The sequence below is a fragment of the Maniola hyperantus genome, chromosome 21 (genome assembly GCF_902806685.2).
Source record: "Maniola hyperantus chromosome 21, iAphHyp1.2, whole genome shotgun sequence".
Taxonomy (NCBI): Eukaryota; Metazoa; Arthropoda; class Insecta; order Lepidoptera; family Nymphalidae; genus Maniola; species Maniola hyperantus.
In genome coordinates this window covers 9,763,547-9,782,342 of record NC_048556.1, presented here as the reverse complement: position 1 = coordinate 9,782,342, position 18,796 = coordinate 9,763,547, and the positions used below count along the sequence as shown (strand labels likewise).

Below are 18,796 nucleotides of genomic sequence, written 5' to 3'. Positions count from 1 at the left end.
ATCAGCCTGGCTGTCCAGCGCGGAAATGCAGCCAGTATTCTTGGCACCATTCCACGCGGTCATGATTTATATAGTAATTAGATAAGGCTAGCTTTAAGTTTTATTGTAATATTAATTTAATAAAAAAATTGATTTGAGACTATTAAGAGACACCAGAACTACAACAAATGTTGTAAAATTGAGTATAGTGAGAGTGAGTGTATCTTATATCGGATAGCATCGCGTCGCATCTTTGTGTGTTATTCTTACACGCGCATTAGTATGCTCTGGTCAGCGAATGATTTTGCTGTGTGTACCTAATAAGACATGTAAACGTTAAAGTTCAATATTTGCATAGTTTTTTTTTATAAATATTTCAGGCAAAAATTTAAAAAGTCAATTTAAATTTGGCACAGACGTTTCTTGAGTGGTTCCATAACTAGCCCACATTCATTTCGAAATTCCCACGGAAGCAAAGTCGCGGGTCAATAGTTAGCTATAAAAATCTTTGGTAATCAGCGTCATTTAACTAAGTCACCTATCACATCACAATCAATTACATATCAATTTAATATGGATGAGTTTTTAATTTCATTAAAAAACTAGACGATATCCGCAACTGCTTCCGCGTGGATTTAGGTTTTTTAAAATCCCGTGAAAATTTTTTGATTTTCCGGAGTAAGCAATAGTCTTCATCTTTACCCGGGATAAAGGCTATTCTTGTACCAAATTTCGTCAAAATCAGTTGCACGGATGAGCCTTGAAAAGCTAGCAGCAAACAGACATATAGACAGATACACTTTTGCATTTATTTATAATATTGCCATGGATTATTACATCGATAAGTAGGCGCAGCACTACTGCAATTCCGTGGCAGTCTTGCAGAAACGCTGTCCGAATGGCTAACACTATCGACTCTCCGGCACTGTTGCTAACGTTCCGTTATCCACAGTTGTTACTCGCCGTGATAGCCTAGCGGTTAAGACGTTCACCTTCTATTCGGGAGGTCGGAGATTTGATCCCGGGCACACACCTGTAACTTTTCGGAGTTATGTGCGTAAGCAAACCTGCATGCCTAGAGTTCTCCATAATGTTTTCAAAGGTGTGAAGTCTGCCATTCCGCACTTGGCCAGCGTGGCAGACTATGACCTAAACCCCTCTCATTATAGACAGTGGGTCAGCGATGGGTTGATGATGAATGAATGGCGACTGTTAGTAAACCTAAAATTATATCAACATAAGTTTTGTCCTAATTCAATCCAAATTATCGACAAGTAGGTACAACACTACGGTAATTCGCTATCGACAATCCAGCACTGCTGGTAACGTCCCGTTATCCGCAGTTGTTTATACAAGGGACAAAACTCCATTGCAAATGGCTTAGCAATGAAATAAACTACAATTCACTACATTTTCCCCTTCGAGTTTCTTTTCGCTCGATTTAGGAAACGAGCTTGTTTTCTGGGCTTAAACGTCTGTATTTCTTTTTGCGGATAAAAAATAACTTATTGCGAGCTTCGTGTGTAGAATTCATGCTTAAAGGAATGCCGCTATAGATTTTAAAAAATAGCGGATAATATTTTAAATGGCTCTACACAAATTAGTGCAGATTAGCAGACTTCACACCTTCATCGTCAAAGCAAATGATACTTAATTGCTTAAAGTCAAAGTCATTTTTATTCAAAATTGGTAATAAGTTACGTTAGCTGACACCTAACCTCAAGAAAAACCTACTTTACAAATTTCAAGTTAATAATATCAATAATCAAAACTGTCCCATACAAACTTTCATCCCCTATTTTACCACCCTTATGAGCCAATTTTCCAAAAATCCTGAAACACGTATTTCTTCATTTGTGACCGAAAACCCAAATACCAATTTTCGTGCAAATAACTTGAAAAATTACGGACTTTCATACAAACTTCCATCCCCCATTTTACCCACTTAGGGGTGGAATTTCGAAAAATCCTTTCTTAATGGATACCTTCTCTTTACAAAGAATAGACCCTCCAAATTTTATCTCTCTAGGACCAGCGGTTTAGGCTGTGCGTTGATATATATGTCAGTCAGTCAGTCAGTCAGGACTTTGAATTTTATATATATAGATTACTTAAAAGTTACACCGTGGCTATGGCGCATTCTTACAATTTGTATTACTGTGTATACCTATATATCTATATCTATACTCTATACTAATATTATAAAGAGTTTGTAAGTGTGTTTGCAGGGAGTAACCGATTTTGAAAATTCTTTCACCAGTAGAAAGCTAGATTATTCCTTAGTGACATAGGGCATTTTATTTAAAAAAATTATAGATCCGTACGAAAATTGTAATAGGCTGTGCGAAGCCCGGATGGGCCGCTAGTTAAAATATTCCATTAGGAGTATTTAGCTCTTTTACAAAATCTTAACATTAATTACAGAATCTCTCATTTCCAGACGAAAATAGTAATTAAATACTATTTAAGCTTTTGTACAAAATCTAAAACATTAATTATAAAAGTCATTCGCAGGAGAAATAGTGATTAAGTTACAATTAATATTACATTTTAAAAGGCTACTTTAACTTTACGAGTTTATAGTTAGTTAGTTTGGAGTATTAAAGGCATGGGCAGATACAAAGCGCAGCGGTGCCGCGGTACGACGGAAACTGCATAACAAGATTTAAAACTGAACTCACGCGTACGAAAACCAGGCATACTAGACAAAGTCCCATGTGAAAAAAGCTGGTATATAGATTTTCTATTCACATGTCGTTACAGCCAGTGTCACATTGCCAATTTTTTTTATCGTAGTGCGAAGTCAACGAACGGCGGAGTTTCTATTCGCTATTGACTCAACAATTGATTATAGTCAACAATTCACTTCGCGAGATGTAAGTACTAAACCATTATAGGTACTTATGTACAAAGTTACAAACAACCACATACACAAGCGCAGACAGGCTCTGCCACCGTCGTTCCGAGACTTTAACGCCTCTGTACAGTTTCTTGAATAACGCCTAGAAATCGCGTTTGACACGCTGCCACCTTACGTTTTGTATAGCCAAGCCTTTATGTTAGTTTGGAAGACTTAAGCCCCGCAGTGGTCGAACGACAACTTGTGAATGGAACACAAATTTTAATCAGCTTTGCGACTTAGCGCAGTTACTTTAATAACATTTTTACGGATTATTTTCTTTCTGATGAAATATTTTACTAAAGCATTTTTTTAGGGTACAAAACGCGAAGGGTGCCAACGGAACCCTATTACAAAGCGTCAGCTGTCCATCCGTCTGTCCCTCCGGCTGTATGTCTCATGAACTGTAATAGGTAGAGACTTGAAATTTTCACAGAGTGTCTATTGGAACTGCCGCAGCCGTTGTTATAACAAGAAATAATAAAAACTAAGATGCCGACTCCATACTAATATTATAAATGCGAAAGTGTGTCTGTCTATCTGTCTGTCTGTCTGTCTGCTAGCTTTTCACGGCCCAACCGTTCAACCGTCTTTGATGAAATTTGGTACAGAGATAGCTTGCATCCCGGGGAAGGACATAGGCTACTTTTTATCCCGGAAAATTAAAGAGTTCCCACGGGAATTTAAAAAACCTAAATCCACGGGGATGAAGTCGCGGGCATCATCTAGTTTAAAATAATTGCTGCCATGCAAACTAAAAACTTATTTGTAAATTACTCTATGGAAGTTATTTATAAAATTGTAACATTCAAAATTCGGCATTTTATGTAAGCGGCCCCTGAATATGAAAGTTTTAAATGTTTACCATACAAATGAAATTTATATTGAAAAATTCAATTTATTTGAGAGCATGAACCAAAACTTAAATACCGATTGTGTGTACTAGATATTTTATGATTCCAAACTTTTTTTTAAGGAAAGCGAGCCATGCCTTCATTATTGGGGCTGGTTTAGGTTCATCGCGATGAACGAAGGAAGTTTCAAATATTACCAACTTCGACTGCGTGGACTTAATTTTTAAACCCATGGAAACTCTTTGATTTTCAAACAGTCAGTTTCTTTTTTGTGAAATACAGCTGTTGCCCGCAAGTTCATCTGCGTGGATTTAAGTTTTTAAAATTCCGTGGGAACTCTTTAATTTTCTATGCCACTATCCACGTCTGTAACTATAAAAAAATCACATAGATCCGTTGCGTTCTTCATAACATCAAGATTGAAGGATAAACCAACAAAAAAACCACTTCACATTTTATAATAACTTCTTCTTCTCAATCGTTTACTCTTGAGTGGTCGTGGCTATGAATTCTTCACTGCTGCTCGAGCGATCTCCCTCCAGCGACATGTTGGTGGCATTATGGGCACACACGGAGACAGGCGTGTTTGTTGCAGAGCGGATTAAGTCCGTCCACCTAGTTGGGGAACGCTCACGTGGACGTGTGCCCTACACTCGACCTTGTACCACGAGGTGTTCGATGGTACCACTCTTCCTTGTAATGTGCCCACAGAACTTGAGGATTTGCAATTATAATAACTAGTGTAGTCGTAATGAAGATATAACTCTAAACTGCGAAAATAGATATAAGATATTCAGCCCAATTCCGAACCTTTCTTTTTAGCTTTTTTGGGTCAAAAATACATTTAACAGTTGAACGAGCCAAAACAGGGATCCTTATCTTTTTTAGAAGAATTCCGAACATTTTGAATTAAAAGTTGGAAACAAAAGGTCGCACTGATGGCTTCTCAAGAGTATGAGCGCGCGTTTTATCGATAACAAGGGTTGCCTATTATCGAACGTCTTTCTTTGGGGCCGTCCGCGCGGAAATATTGTAATTCCTCACTAAAATCGTAGTTTAGAAAGCGTACAGTTCAGAAACTGGTGTGAATTCAGTTGCGCAGAGCAACGAGCGGTACACGTTCCCATACAAGGGTTTCACTCGTTGCGTATAACGCTGCTAGAAATCTATGAAGGAGGCATGGTAAACATATTCACGCCACTCATCGCATTTGAATAAATCATGCTTTAGCTACACCGTATTTTGCTCATTTCTACCTTAAAAATGTTGGTATGATATTGCGCTGAACTATGCCCCTATTATGAGTCGTTAATCACATATTTCCATTTCATTTCATTTATTTATTTGCATAGATTGATGTATAATAGATGTTATACTTATGGGTACAGTAGCTACAATCTGCCATGGAGTGGCATGCAATCACGAATATATAAGTCCCGCAAATTGCTATTGCGCTGGAACCATGTCTCATTAACATTGAAATGACGTCATTTTGACGTCAGCCGAAATAAAAATATACCATCAGCTCGAAACTTCAGTCTAGTGCTAATGTCACTAAAATGGCGGCCACGCGTATTAGCATTGCGTGACCTTATTAATCGAACTGTAAGATTGTTGGTCCGTGCTGAAATGCCGGTATTTTTCGCCAGGTCCCTAGTCTGAAAGGCCCCTCGATATAAAATGCATTCGCTCGCACAAAATCGGGATGCCAGGGCTAGAATTGTTTTTAAACGACTTCAAAACGATTCTTCTAATCGTCGTTGATTCGTGAAGGTCGTTTGGGAATCGTTTTATCGACTTTCGAATCTCGCTTTGTAGCTTTCGGTAATACGAAAATATTATTTGGTATACCTAACTTCATAAATAAGTACTTTTAATGTAGCTTATGCTCGCGACTTCATCCGCGCGGATTATACAAGTTACAAACACCTATAGGGGTTAACCCCGTTAGGGGTTAAATTTTCAAAAATCCTTTGTAAGAATGCAACATCATAAGACTGCAATATATTACAATTTTGTTATAGTATAGTATATACCACTATAAATTGGTAGTGAAATGAGGTAAACCTCCCGAAATAGGAGACCAAGGTCTTAACCACAAGACTATCAGCGCTTTTTAACATATCGCTACTTAAACATATTAATTTCTGTTTCATAAAAAGGCAATATTATAATCTCTTGGGAAAATTTCTATATGATATCACCGGAGAATCGCAGGTGTGTTCGTTCGCGACTGTACACGCCTGTGAATTAATATTTGACAAATCCCAATTGATTCGAATTGATATGCGCATTATTTATGAGACGATTGTCACAAACGCCCGTCGCATGTGGAGGACGCCTTATGTAGATTTTGTTATTACTAACTCGCTGGCTGAGATAAATCACATCAAGTGTATGAGAGGCTTAAGAATAAAGAAAATATCGGTAGGTAAGTAATATTTTCCGGTGAGTTTTTTTTTTGCCCTTATTTTTTTGCAGATTTGGATTAGATGAAAAGTCTGTCTTTGGAGATTAAGTATAGTGGAAGTAGGCAGAGAGAAGTCATCTTTTTTTAAAGTTTTACAAACTGAACCGTTTTTTTTAGGTTATAGACTAGCGTACGGGTGCAATCAGACCTGCTGGCAAGTGATGATGCACTCTATGGAGCACGCTTACCTAGAAGATGCCTATTTGCTCTCGACTTGACTCTATGTCCACTAAACGCATCCGCAACGCCTCACAAAGATCTATGTTTCATTTATTATCAAAAAGACGCTGCGTCGCGTTTATACGCTCCACACTACAAGTATGCGTTGCGCTTTAGTCATAGATCTCAATCATGAAGTTTAAAAGTTGACTTACCGATAAGTAAAGACTATTCTGCTAATGTTTTTCGGAACTTACCTGCAAAGAAAAACATTTTAAAGAGAAAAATACAAAAAATAAAACCTTAAATAAAGCACGAAGTCAAAAAAATTATAATGCTTCTTCTAAGATCAGGGTGCATTTAAAACCCTCGTGCCTTGAGTTTATTTAAGTTATCAGATCTTACCACAATAAAAACTATAAAAAACACGGTTAAAGGATATTTTTTTCGAAATCAAAAGTATTTAGTTTTCAAAATTTTAAAAGTGTATAGTTTAACTAACATTATACGTTTTGAATTGAATAAAAGAATTTTGAGTTTGAATTAGGAAGGCTTTCCTCGTAAACTGAAATATTTTTTTCTCGCAGTTCGAAATTATAACAGTTAATATTATATCTATAAGATTCAAATATTGCTCCAACTTTAATAGTTAATATAACAAGAGCTGTATTAACAGCCTGACCTAAATTTTACGTGCAAAGCAGCGGGCAAAGCTAGTTTAAAATATAGCTAATAAGCAATTACCGAGCTCCCCTTTTAGAGCGAACGAAACGGTGCGCGCCGCACATAATCTAACTTTACTTAGCAATTTAAAAGTGCGGCAGAGTTTAGCTTATTCTGTTAGAGTACCGATTCTGAGTACACCTAAATTTTAGAGTATTCGCATCCTCTTCTTACTAATGTAATATGAAAAGGACAGACAGGACAGTTTGACAGTTTTATATTTAATTTAGAGCTGTCAAACCGCCTGACTTTAGCTGCCAGTCGCGAGATGGTCGCGAGCCTACTGTTTAAATTTTGAATCTTCAAATGTAAATCATTTTCCGTCCCGTTTTAGCAAAATTAAAAGGAAAAAGATGCAGATACTCTTAATTAACTTTAACTAGAGAAAGATCTGTATTTTAATGCTTTATTTAAAAGTTAATTTTTAAAATAATACAATATACCAGTAATTTTTTTAGCACATCCACTTCTCGCCTATCACACATTCGTAAGTTTGATTGGCAGATATGGTTCTCGAGCTTCAAGTCAGCCATGGCAGTTTGTACGATGACTTACTTGTTTGTGCAATAAAGTGAAATTAAAAAAATGTTCTCAAAGTGTGTGAAGTTTGACAATACTTAGCCAGCGTGGTGGCCTATAGCTTAAGCCTTTCTCATTCTTTGTGAGAGTAATGGGCCAGCTTGAGAGAGGTGATGATCTTTGCGGAGTCTTTCGAACATCATTGGATTACCACACAAATTACGATAACTTCTGTGAACGAATTTAGTAAAGGTATGATTCCGAACCACGCTGCACGCAGCAGTGCTGCCGCAACAGTGCTGTCCCGGCACTACTGGTCCCCATAAAATCTCTGTATTAGAAGTAGCAAACTGTACGAAATATGCTAGTGAAGATGGAACTCAAAAATAATATCCAGAATTTATTACAGCTTTTCCGTAATAGAAGGAAAAATAATATCAATGTAAAAATGTTGAATATAATGCAAAGTTATGATTTCGCTGAGCACAAGTGAGCTCGGTATAATTTTGCGCTTAAAGACGTCGCCTTTACAATGTTATTGTAGCGCTCGGGTGACCAACTGACTGATATTATGCAGGACAAATTCTCATAAAATATTAGATGAGGCCCGCGATGTCGTCCGCGTGAATAGGTTCTAGGTTTTTAGGGTTCCGTACCTCAAAAGGAAAAACGGAACCCTTATAGGATCACTTTGTTGTCTGTCTGTCTGTCTGTCTGTCAAGAAACCTACAGGGTACTTCCCGTTGACCTAGAATCATGAAATTTGGCAGGTTGGTAGATCTTATAGCTGACATTTGGAGAAAAATCTGAAAACCGTGAATTTAGGGTTAGATCACTCAAAAAAAATTAAATTGTGGTCCTGAACTAATAATTAGTATTTTCAGCTTTCGAAATGAGTGACTATATCAAGTGGGATATTATATGAAAGATCTTCACCTGTACATTCTAAAACAGATTTTTATTTATTTTTATGCATCATAGTTTTTGAATTATCGTGCAAAATGTCGAAAAATACGACTGTAGTACGGAACCCTCATTGCGCGAGCCTGACTCGCACTTGGCTGGTTTTAAAAAAAATCTTATTAATTGTACAGGTTTCTTACATCTCTATCTCGCCAAACTGGTGGATAGGCCCACGATTTAATCTGCGTGAATTCGAGATTTTAGATTTCGAGATTCGAAATTCTGCGAGAATGAGAGCTCAATTTTCCGGGACAGAAATCAGTCAGTGACATTTTCCAGGTCTTTATATAACTATGTATTCCTTGCGAAACATAACGCCGATCCTTTATGCGACGTAATTGAAAGACAATCAAAGAAACAAACAGGTTCTCAATAGTTATAATATTAGTGGGATTCATGGTAAATCGGAGAAGTAAGTAAACTGTGTGCAACAATAATAAGAAAATATTTGTTTTATATTATTTATGAGGTTCTGTGTTATGTACTTAACAGTAAGTACTTATAGACAACGAGCTGAATTTTAAAACATCCATATTTTTCAAAGTAATTCAGCAAAATAAAATTAAAAACATGTCCAAGAATAGTAAAAAGCATGGTGCCACTTAACACAGTTGCCGACTGATGCGTTTTGCTGAAAACTTTTAAACCAGCGCAAAGATCAAAAGTATTTTTTCAAAGTTGGATTTCTATTTGTAAAGCTTCGTTCTTGGAGTTTTGTGTATTTTTAAAATGAAACAGTATTGAGAATAGTTTCTAGAGGAATGACTATGGATTTTTTCGTTTGAAAAAACCATTATCGCGAATTCCTAAAAGCCTACTCATCAAGTCTGAGTCTGGTCAGAAAGTCCAGGGTTCAATCGCAGACACGCATGTCTATAAACTTGTGCGTTTTATGCAATTAAATATCTATGGGAATTTTTTGATTTTTCGAAACAAAAAGTAGTCAATGTCCGTCCCTGAGATGATACTATCTCTGTACCAAATTTCACCGAAATTGGTTAATCGCATGGACCGTGAAAAACTAGCAGATAGACAGACAATATAACTAGACGATACCCGCGACCTCGTCCGCACAGATATGGGTTTTTTTAATCTCGTGAATACTTTGTTTTTTTTTTTTTCTATTTTTGGGATGAAAAGTAATCAGGGTATTAAGCTATCTCCATTCCAAATTCAGCAAAATCAGTCCGGTAGTTTTTGCGTCTAAGACACACACATACACACCGAAATGGAAGTGGTCATAACGGACCCAAACGATTTTAGCATTTGCTATTTCGTTTTCTTAGCAAAGTGGCTGCAAGTCGTTAAAACTTCTGCTGCGAACTATTAACAAATTCGTATTGAACTTGTTAATATTATTTTGTTAATGCAAGTTGCTATCGCGAAATATTATGTTAGCAAAAGTTGAGAACAGGGGCGTGAAAGGAAGCCGTGCTCTCGAAGTTTACTTGTAAATAATCACGAATACAATGTTCGCACTTTCACGAACTTGGTAAGAAAGTATGTTATTTCTTTTACTAAGTTAAGTAAATATAAGTACTTATATACATACTAGCTGATGCCCGCGACTTCGTCCGCGTGGAAATAGGTTTTTTAAAAATCCCGTGGAAAATCTTTGATTTTCCGGGATAAAAGTAGCATATTATGTCACTCTTCAGGTCTTTATCTATACCCATACAAAAAAATCACGTCAATCCTTTACACCGTTGTGACGTGATTGAAGGACAAACCAACAAACAAACACCATTTCATATTTACAATAAGGGTACTGATTTTTATTCTTTACCGTGAAATTATAGTGAAAAAGAAATGAATGATATGTAGGCTACATTTCAGTTCATGGAAAAACAAAAATGCATCTTTGTAAAATAACCAGGTCTAATAGTTAAAAACCTGAGTTACATAGGCTACTTTTTATCCCGTAAATAAAGAGTTATAGAATATTTAAAACCTAAACCAATATCATCTAGTACGTTATAATATAACTATCATGATCGTCATCATAATAATCATAATTGTCGACCGATAGATGTCCACTGCTGGACACAGATCTCTTTTAGCATAATTTCCACACGCCACCACGCGTCACGTCTTGCAACATCTCCTGAATCCAGCAGCCGCTGGATAGTAGGTCCGAGCAGCAGGGAGCCCTCTGTGACTCGCTTTATGTCGTCTGTCGTATGTCTAGCTAGTTATTGCTGCGCTTTCCGGTGCAAGGTCGCCATTCTAGCAATTTGGGACCCCCAACGTCAATCGGTTTGCAATGAACCAAAAACTTAATTTGCTGTAATCCGCTGAAACAGGTCGAATCTGTATGATCGGCAGGGCGATTGTCTAAAACCTGCATCAATCATTTTTACAATCTCAATTGTTCTGAGTGGCTGAATTTGTGCGATTGTTGTTGCAACAATGCATTGTGGCCAATAGTGAGCGAGCATTAACCAATCAGAGATGATTGCGATGGTGACATTGTAGCTGTCAAACAACCGCGGTAGGGCCACTGGTCGAATGCGAAATGCAGCGCCCGCCCTCCCACTGCTAACCATGCGGGGAAAGCAGCCACTCGGCAAGCAATACCACCACGCAGCACCACACAAATTCCAAAACACACTCGACGCACGTTTCGCCCCGACACCGGAACATCCTCAGGAGATGTAGACCTTACAATGCACAATTGCAAAGTGCATTTCGCATGCTGCATATTGCATCATACAGATTCGACCTGTTTCAGCGGATTACAGCAAATTAAGTTTTTGGTTCATTGCATATCATGGACTTCCGCAAAGTATCGCCTGCTTCTATACAACAGTCAATCGGTATTTCGAACTATGCAGCCCTGCACATTGTGTTATACATAGACATACAATAATACCCAATCTGAACAAATAATAATTTGAGTTTATCAAAATTATGTAGTGAATGAAATAATTTTCATCGTAAATTTTCGCAGTTTACAATTTTCACATTTACTGTTTCGTTTGCTTAGCGAAGTGACTGGAGGCGGTCGTTAAAACTTCAGTTGTGAACTATTAACTAATTCCCATTTTAAAACTTGTTGATCCAACTTGTGGCCTGGATTAATTAATTATTAGTATGTTCTTGATATCAATTTTTTTGCTGCATTGTTGGTTGGGTATTTTGTAGGGTCCAATACCCGAAGGGTGCTAACGGAACGGTGTCAGAAGGCTATATCTCGTGAACCGTAATAGGTAGAGAGTCAAAATTTTCACAGAATCTGTATTTCTATTGCCGCTATAACTACAAATAATTACATTTTAAAATAACTGCCACGAAAATTAAAAAAATTAAAAAGTTTTATTTTTTGATTTTATAGAACCCTTCGTGTGAAAGTACGACTTGCACTTAATCAATTTTTTATTCCTTTATATTAAGTTAAACTTTGAACACCTGGTGGTAAGTAAGGTTATGATGCAGTCTAAGGTGGAAACTTGAAAGGGCTATGGCAGTTGTTTATTAAACCCATCCCTTATCCCTTAACCCAATGAACTACCTACCTACATTTTGTTTCAAGTTTTACCAGACCTGTACCTACAAACCTTTTCATGACCTAAAACAACCACCCTACAATAGATGTCGCTTTTCAGATAACGTTATATTTCCAGAGAACGTTAAATGGTTTCTTTTCGAACCATTTTATAACGTAGTACAACCACCCTTCAATAGATGTCGCTTCGCAGAAAATTTTCATGGTTTCTTTTATTTCAACATACTATTTCATTTTATAACGTAGTACAAACACTCTGCAATAGATGTCGCTTTGAAGAAAATTTTCATGCGTCATTTATTTCTATGAACCATTTTATAACATAGTACATGCAATAGATGTCGCTTTGAAGAAAATTTTCAGCAAAAGTTTCAATACTTCCAAAAATAATTATTATTCATCTATTTAAATTTTTCAGAGACATCTATGTTTTTGAACTGAAACTTTGTGTACATTTGGTTTTGCTTGGCATAGTTTAACCGTCCTCCTAGAGACGCCGCTAGTTACAAAAAAAAGATACAAAGATTTTGAGTACTATTTTTGAAGTTACTAGATGGCGTTGATTACACAGGACTAAAATTATTTGTCTTCTTTCTTGGTCTTTGGGGTTTATTAGTACTACCCGTGCGCAATAAGTTGAGACCTGGGGGGGGCGGTGACGCCACAGACGCGTGGTTGTACTGTAGACAAAAATCGGAGCGCGTCGTCGTTGCGTCACGTAAGCAAGTACGAGACTAAGATGTTAAAAAAATGGCGTTGTCTACAGTACAACACGGGAGCTTGAGGGGAAGTTACAGGGGAAGCGGGCGGAGGGATGCATTCCAGGCGAGTCTCAACTTATCGCGCACGGGTAATATGTTACGTAAAAAAAGCAAATTATTCTAAACCTGAGCTAGGAACTGCTTTAGTAAGATGGCAGTCGCTTCATATTCGTACTAACTAGTTTATCTTGTTAGAATATGGCGAGGTTGCCGCAAATGGCAAATATCGTATAAGCTACTTTGTAAGCCCGAAACATGAGTGCCTAGTTCCGTCGGTAAATGAGCAGAATATGCGAGAAGAAAGAGTTTAATGCCATTTTTCTTCTCTAGCCAAGAGTTGCCTGGAAGACATTTCTTACGTACTCCCGGTGGAATTTGTTTTCCGAATCGATGTAGTCTTGTCATAAGAGACACAAGTTGGTATAAATTATATGTGAATTAAATATTTATGAATTAGAATTTACAGCCGTAATGCTCAATTTTGGATGCTACTTAATTAATTACATCTTCCTGTATATTTTGTTACTATTGTTTAGAGAGCAATATAGGTTTTTTTTCATTCATTCATAGTTCTAGCACTTCTCTTACCTTGAGCAGATGTGGATCCCGTTCAGCCGCGTCCAGCAACGATTCCGCTTCGCTCAGCCATGCGACGAATTTCTCCAAAGAACGGTCGAAGTTCTGCAGCGAGGAAACCGCTGAATGGAGTGCTTTCCCACGTGCCACAATGCTGCAACAGAAAAATTAATAAGTCTTATTCTTATGACTGTGCAATGAACGTGATGTTTGGCCACGTGAAATGGTGCTAAAAACTAGATGATTTTAGATACAAATTGCTAGATGAAGCCCGCGACTTTATCCGCGTGGATTTAGATTTTTGAAAACCCCTAGGAATTCTTGAAGTAACTCCCTTGAAGAGACATGGAGTGATAAAATAGGAGTTACCTGTTATTCAGCTCATTGTATCGATGGTTTATGGCTTCGGTGGCGCGCTTGATGCGTGTGGTATCGTCGTTGCGATACACAGCGATGAGGCGCTGGGTCAGCTGCCCAAACAGCTCGATCTGGTGCTTGTATTGATGCACTTCAGCATGGAACGACTGGAAATAGAAGTTAACGCAGTGTTGAAAATATTGTAACGAACGAGGTGCGGGGATAGTGAGTGAGTGAGTGAGTAGTGGTGAGGCGAGGCGAGGAGAGGGTAGAAGAGGCGTAGCGTAACGAGGAGAGGAGAGGAGAGGAGAGGAGAGGGGAAGAGTGAATGCGATGTATGAAAGCGGTTGTCGGGCCGCGTGTGCGCATTATAACGTGTATTTTTGAGTGATGTACTTGCTTCATCATAATCTTGTGAATGTGGAAATTAAATTCCTGTAGATTTATACAAATTGACTTCTTTTATTTCTGAGTGTTGTAATAATATGATCAGATGGCTTCGTATTATTGGACCACTAGCTGGTGTCCGTGACTTCGTCCGCGTGGAATTGGGTTTTTAAAAATCCCGTGGAAATTCTTAAAAGTCCGGAATAAAAGTATGCCTATGTCACTCTCCAGGTCTTTATCTATACCCATGCAAAAAAAACACGCCAATCCGTTGCACCGTTGCGACGTGATTGAAGGACAAACCAACAAACCAACAGACCAACAAACAAACACACTTTCGCATTTATTTTACACAGGGCTTTACTGATTACCCAGACTTTATGAACAAGCACAACAGGACTCCAAAATGGCATCAAAAAAAGACTACCAATGATTTCGAGACACTTTCCAGAGGTATAGACAAAATTTTATGAACTTGGTGTGGTCTGAAATTATAACACACCCTAAGTATTTAATTTGAGTTTATATCAATTGTTCACTGTAGTTGTGGTTGTTGGAATAATGATTACATTTCTACAAAAATTTGTTTCTGAATCGCCGGGGCGGGTGGGGCGGGGCCTTTCGTGCAAATCTGGGGTAATCAGTCTGGAGTATTTAGGTCGTAGAGTAAGTCCAGGTGCTAAGGTAATCTAGCGTCAACGCGTAGCAGCAACCTCAAGTCGAATGGTTACAGAAATTTTCTCTTTTTTTTTTTTTTTTTATAAAGAATACTAGCTTATGCTCGCGACTACGTCGGCGTGGACTACATAAACTTCAAACCCTTATTTAACCCACTTAGGGGTGGAATTTCTAAAAATCCTTTATTAGTGGATACCTACTCTTTACAAAGAACACATTCTCCTAATTTCATGTCTCTAGGACCAGAGGTTTAGGCTGTGCGTTGATATATAAGTCAGTCAGTCAATCAGTTAGGACTTTGAATTTTATATGTACAGATTAGCCAAGCTAATTGCTGACTAATATTCTCCTTTCCCTTCCAATTAAGCGTAAAGCTTGTGCTAGGAGTAGGTACGACAATAGTGCAACGGGTGGAATTTGAACCGGCGACCTTTCGGATTTCAGTCCGCTCCTTTACCCGTTGAGCTATCGGGGGTCTGAACCCACTACGAAGACGAAAAAAGTACATTGTTCTCTTACCTTTTGTTCTCTAAGTTGCATCTCCAGAACATCAGCAGTATGTCCGGGTGCTGTCATGGCGGCCAGACGCGTCTCCATACGCGTAAGCCAGGCGTCCGCGTCGCGTCGTCTCGCTTCGTATCGTTGGGAGTCGCCCAGCATCGCATCGAGCTGAGCTTTGCGTTGAAGCACGCGGGCGTTCGCCTCATCCCAGTGTTCTCGCAGCGCTGTAACTGGAATAGAAGAGAATAGTTTTATGAATACATGGCTTTTAGTATTACAAAAGGTACATTTCCTGGTCAAGAACATGGGAAGCTCCTGAAATTACTTGTTTTCTTGCACCAAAGTGAAACTCAAATCATAAATTTAAAATAGGTATAGTCCGCGACAGGTCGGGGTATGAGGCAGGGCCTGCACACCCGTTCGTCACCCGCGTTCGCCCGCACCGGGTTGGCGCGGGAGCAGTGCGTGTATGCGAGGCATTCCCTCCCCGATTGCAATCTCAACCTGTCGCGTACTATAGGTACCATTATTGTACACTTTTTGATTGTCAATAGTTGGTTGGTAATACGTCCAAGGATTTGTAAGTATTATGAATAGTGATATTTAATAACAATGTGCTTGTTTTTTTTTGTTGTTTTAAAATTGTTTTTTTGTGTGTTTTTGACGATGCGTTGTTTAACTTACGGGGGTGACATAGTCAGCTATGACTCAACCCCTAAAAAAATAAAGAGGAAAAAACGGTGATAAATAATAACATAAACTCAAAGCTTGTGGGTTCCAAACGCACCCAGGTCTGAGAAGAGCCCACAACAAACTCAGCCGAGAACCTTTAGCAAAATCTGTTGGAAAGAAAGTCAGACAAATTACATACAAATGCAACATTTTATTTGCCCTACCACTGTATTTGCTCAACAGTAATAGATTAATAGGCATTTACATTTATAGACAGCTTCAATCTAGGTCTAGACTAAACCAATTATTATCTGACTTCCCTGGCTTAGATCCAGATGTTCTATAACCGATTCATGCCTCTCGCAATTATCAATACTCTACAACTACCCATAGAGCTGCATACTCCAAGACTCGACGTCCTAATCCGCTGTGCAACGTCAATTCTATAAGCAGAGCAATAACTGGGCGCAATAATCTTTCTAAGGGCCAATACGCATAAAGCGTTTGACTAGCAATAAGATTTTATGGTTGAGTTTTTAACTGTCAGATACATTTTCTTTTTTGTTTAGGTAGATAGATAGACAGGGCATAGCTCTTACAATAATCTGAAAACGCGGCCTTTTAGAAGGCCAAACCGACTTCTTGAGTTCAACTTTTATAGCCATCTCTAATCAGCAGGTTATAAAATAACAGAGTCACAGGATTTTTGTACAAAAACCTTCAAAATGTTAAATGTATTGCTTACATAAGGAGTATCATCCGGTGATTGAGAAATCTATGGCTAAGATCCAGATGTTTTATAACCGATTCATGCCTGTCACAATTATCAATACCCTATAACTGCCCATAGGGCTGCATACTCCAAGACACGACGTCCTTCCTCATAATTATTAGGAACAAAAAATTAATAGTCAATAAAAGGAATACCTATAACATGATCAAAGGAAAAAAAATATTTTGTTGTCTTCAGAAACCTTTACAAGTACAAAGCAACAAACAAACTTTCGCATTTATAATAATGTGGATAGTGATAACTAGTTACGTACAATATTTTTCAGCTTAAAAAAAATTGCCACCAAATGAAATATAGAACTGTGACTCTATACTTTCATCTTTGAACCAATCGTTAACTAGAAAACTAGCAAAACGGGTTTTGCTAGTTTTTGGTAGCGGACATCGGCAAAATTACTAGTCTTGTTTGCTACGATATTGTGCTGTGTCGATCAGTGCCCAGTGGACACATTTCCATATAAAAAATTGGCAATTTTGTCATGCCAGTGCAATCAGAGGCGAGGAATACGGTGCACGCTGTCAATTCACTTTTGATGTCACATCGATGCGGGAAAGAGTGCAGTGTGCATCAGTCCTAAGGTTTAAAGCACACTGCGATAGAACGTTTTGATTTTCCGTGGATTGTGACACTATTATAAGGATTATTTAGATAGCTTTTATGGAGCGTGCAACTCAAATACATATATATTTTGGTTAAGTTATAGAAGAAAAGTGTAAAAAATATATTTAATAGGAAAAGCTGACTGACTGACTGACTGATCTATCAACTCACAACTCAAACTATTGGAAGGATCGGGCTGAAATTTTGCATGGAAGCTATTATGACGTAGGCATCCGCTAAGAAAGGATTTTTGAAAATTCAACCCCTACGGGTTAAAATAGGGGGTTGGAATTTGTGTAGTCATAAGGCATAAGCTATCTGCATGCCAAATTTCAGTGAGTGAATCTCAGTAATAAGATATCTTAAATTTTGTGTAACTTGTATCTTTGTACCTAGATAACAAAATAAGATGCCTAGTCCTATAAAATGTATTTTCAAGGGATAATAAATTTATTTATGTAAAACTATTCTAAAAAACCTTATCTTGCCTAAACACGTAGGTCAGCAAATTCGTCCCATGTTATCTGCGAAATCTACCTTGCTCAAGTTCATTGGCCAAACATAATTTGGACCAAACCTTTGGCCAACATATACCAGGCCTTTTCCAAGGTTTCTGATTTCTCGCCTCGGGCGAAACATTATTCAGCAGTCAGATTGGAAAGCCATCCTTGACAAAACAAAACATGAAATCAAATAATACACGAATGTTCAAAGAAAACGGGGGCAAATATGGCTGCCAAATGAATTTTTGGAAAGAGAAATGTATTTGCGTTGGGTTTTATATAATATATTATCTGTCTCTACGTTAGGAGAAAACCTCAATCCAAAATCTCAATTTTGTAAACCCAGAGGTTTGCACTGATATTTACCCGGCTGAGTTTGTTGCGGGTTCATCTCAGACCTTGGCGTGTTTGGAACCCTCGTAGCTTTAGTTTTAAGTTCGCGTTATAATTATCGCCACTATATCTTACAAATCCAACAACCGACCATGAAAAGGCGTCATTTATTACCTATTTTCCATAAATTATTTGAGTTTTGAATATTGAATATGTCTGTCAGTCAATTTCTCCCAGCTGGACAGCGTTCGGCAAGCTTCGAGATGTTTTCTCCTCCAAAATTCCTCAGTGCTTGAAGACCAAAATTTTCAAACCAGTGTATATTGCCAGTTCTGACATATGGACGACTACATCTGACGATACATGGTCGATAGCTATGAGCCTTATGAAAGCTCAGAGTCACTCAACGGGCGACTAGAGCGAGCTATGCTTGGAGTTTCTTTCCGTGATCGAATCAGTAACTAGGAGATCCGTGGGAGAACCAAGTGGCAGAGGACATCAAACGAGACAGGGAGCCGCTGGATTCGGCGCAAGATCGTGGCGTGTAGAAGTCCCTACAAGGGA

At 38.1% G+C, this 18,796-nt stretch overlaps 1 protein-coding gene across 1 annotated transcript in view; it reads right to left on the bottom strand.

The window, feature by feature from the left end:
• LOC117992619 (dystrophin, isoforms A/C/F/G/H-like) overlaps positions 1-18,796 on the bottom strand; it is a 630,854-nt gene that overhangs the window by 366,477 nt on the left and 245,581 nt on the right. Inside the window, 3 exon segments of the mRNA XM_034980350.2 lie at positions 13,421-13,562; positions 13,778-13,932; positions 15,350-15,561. Of these exon segments, the coding sequence (XP_034836241.2) occupies positions 13,421-13,562; positions 13,778-13,932; positions 15,350-15,561 (509 nt within the window).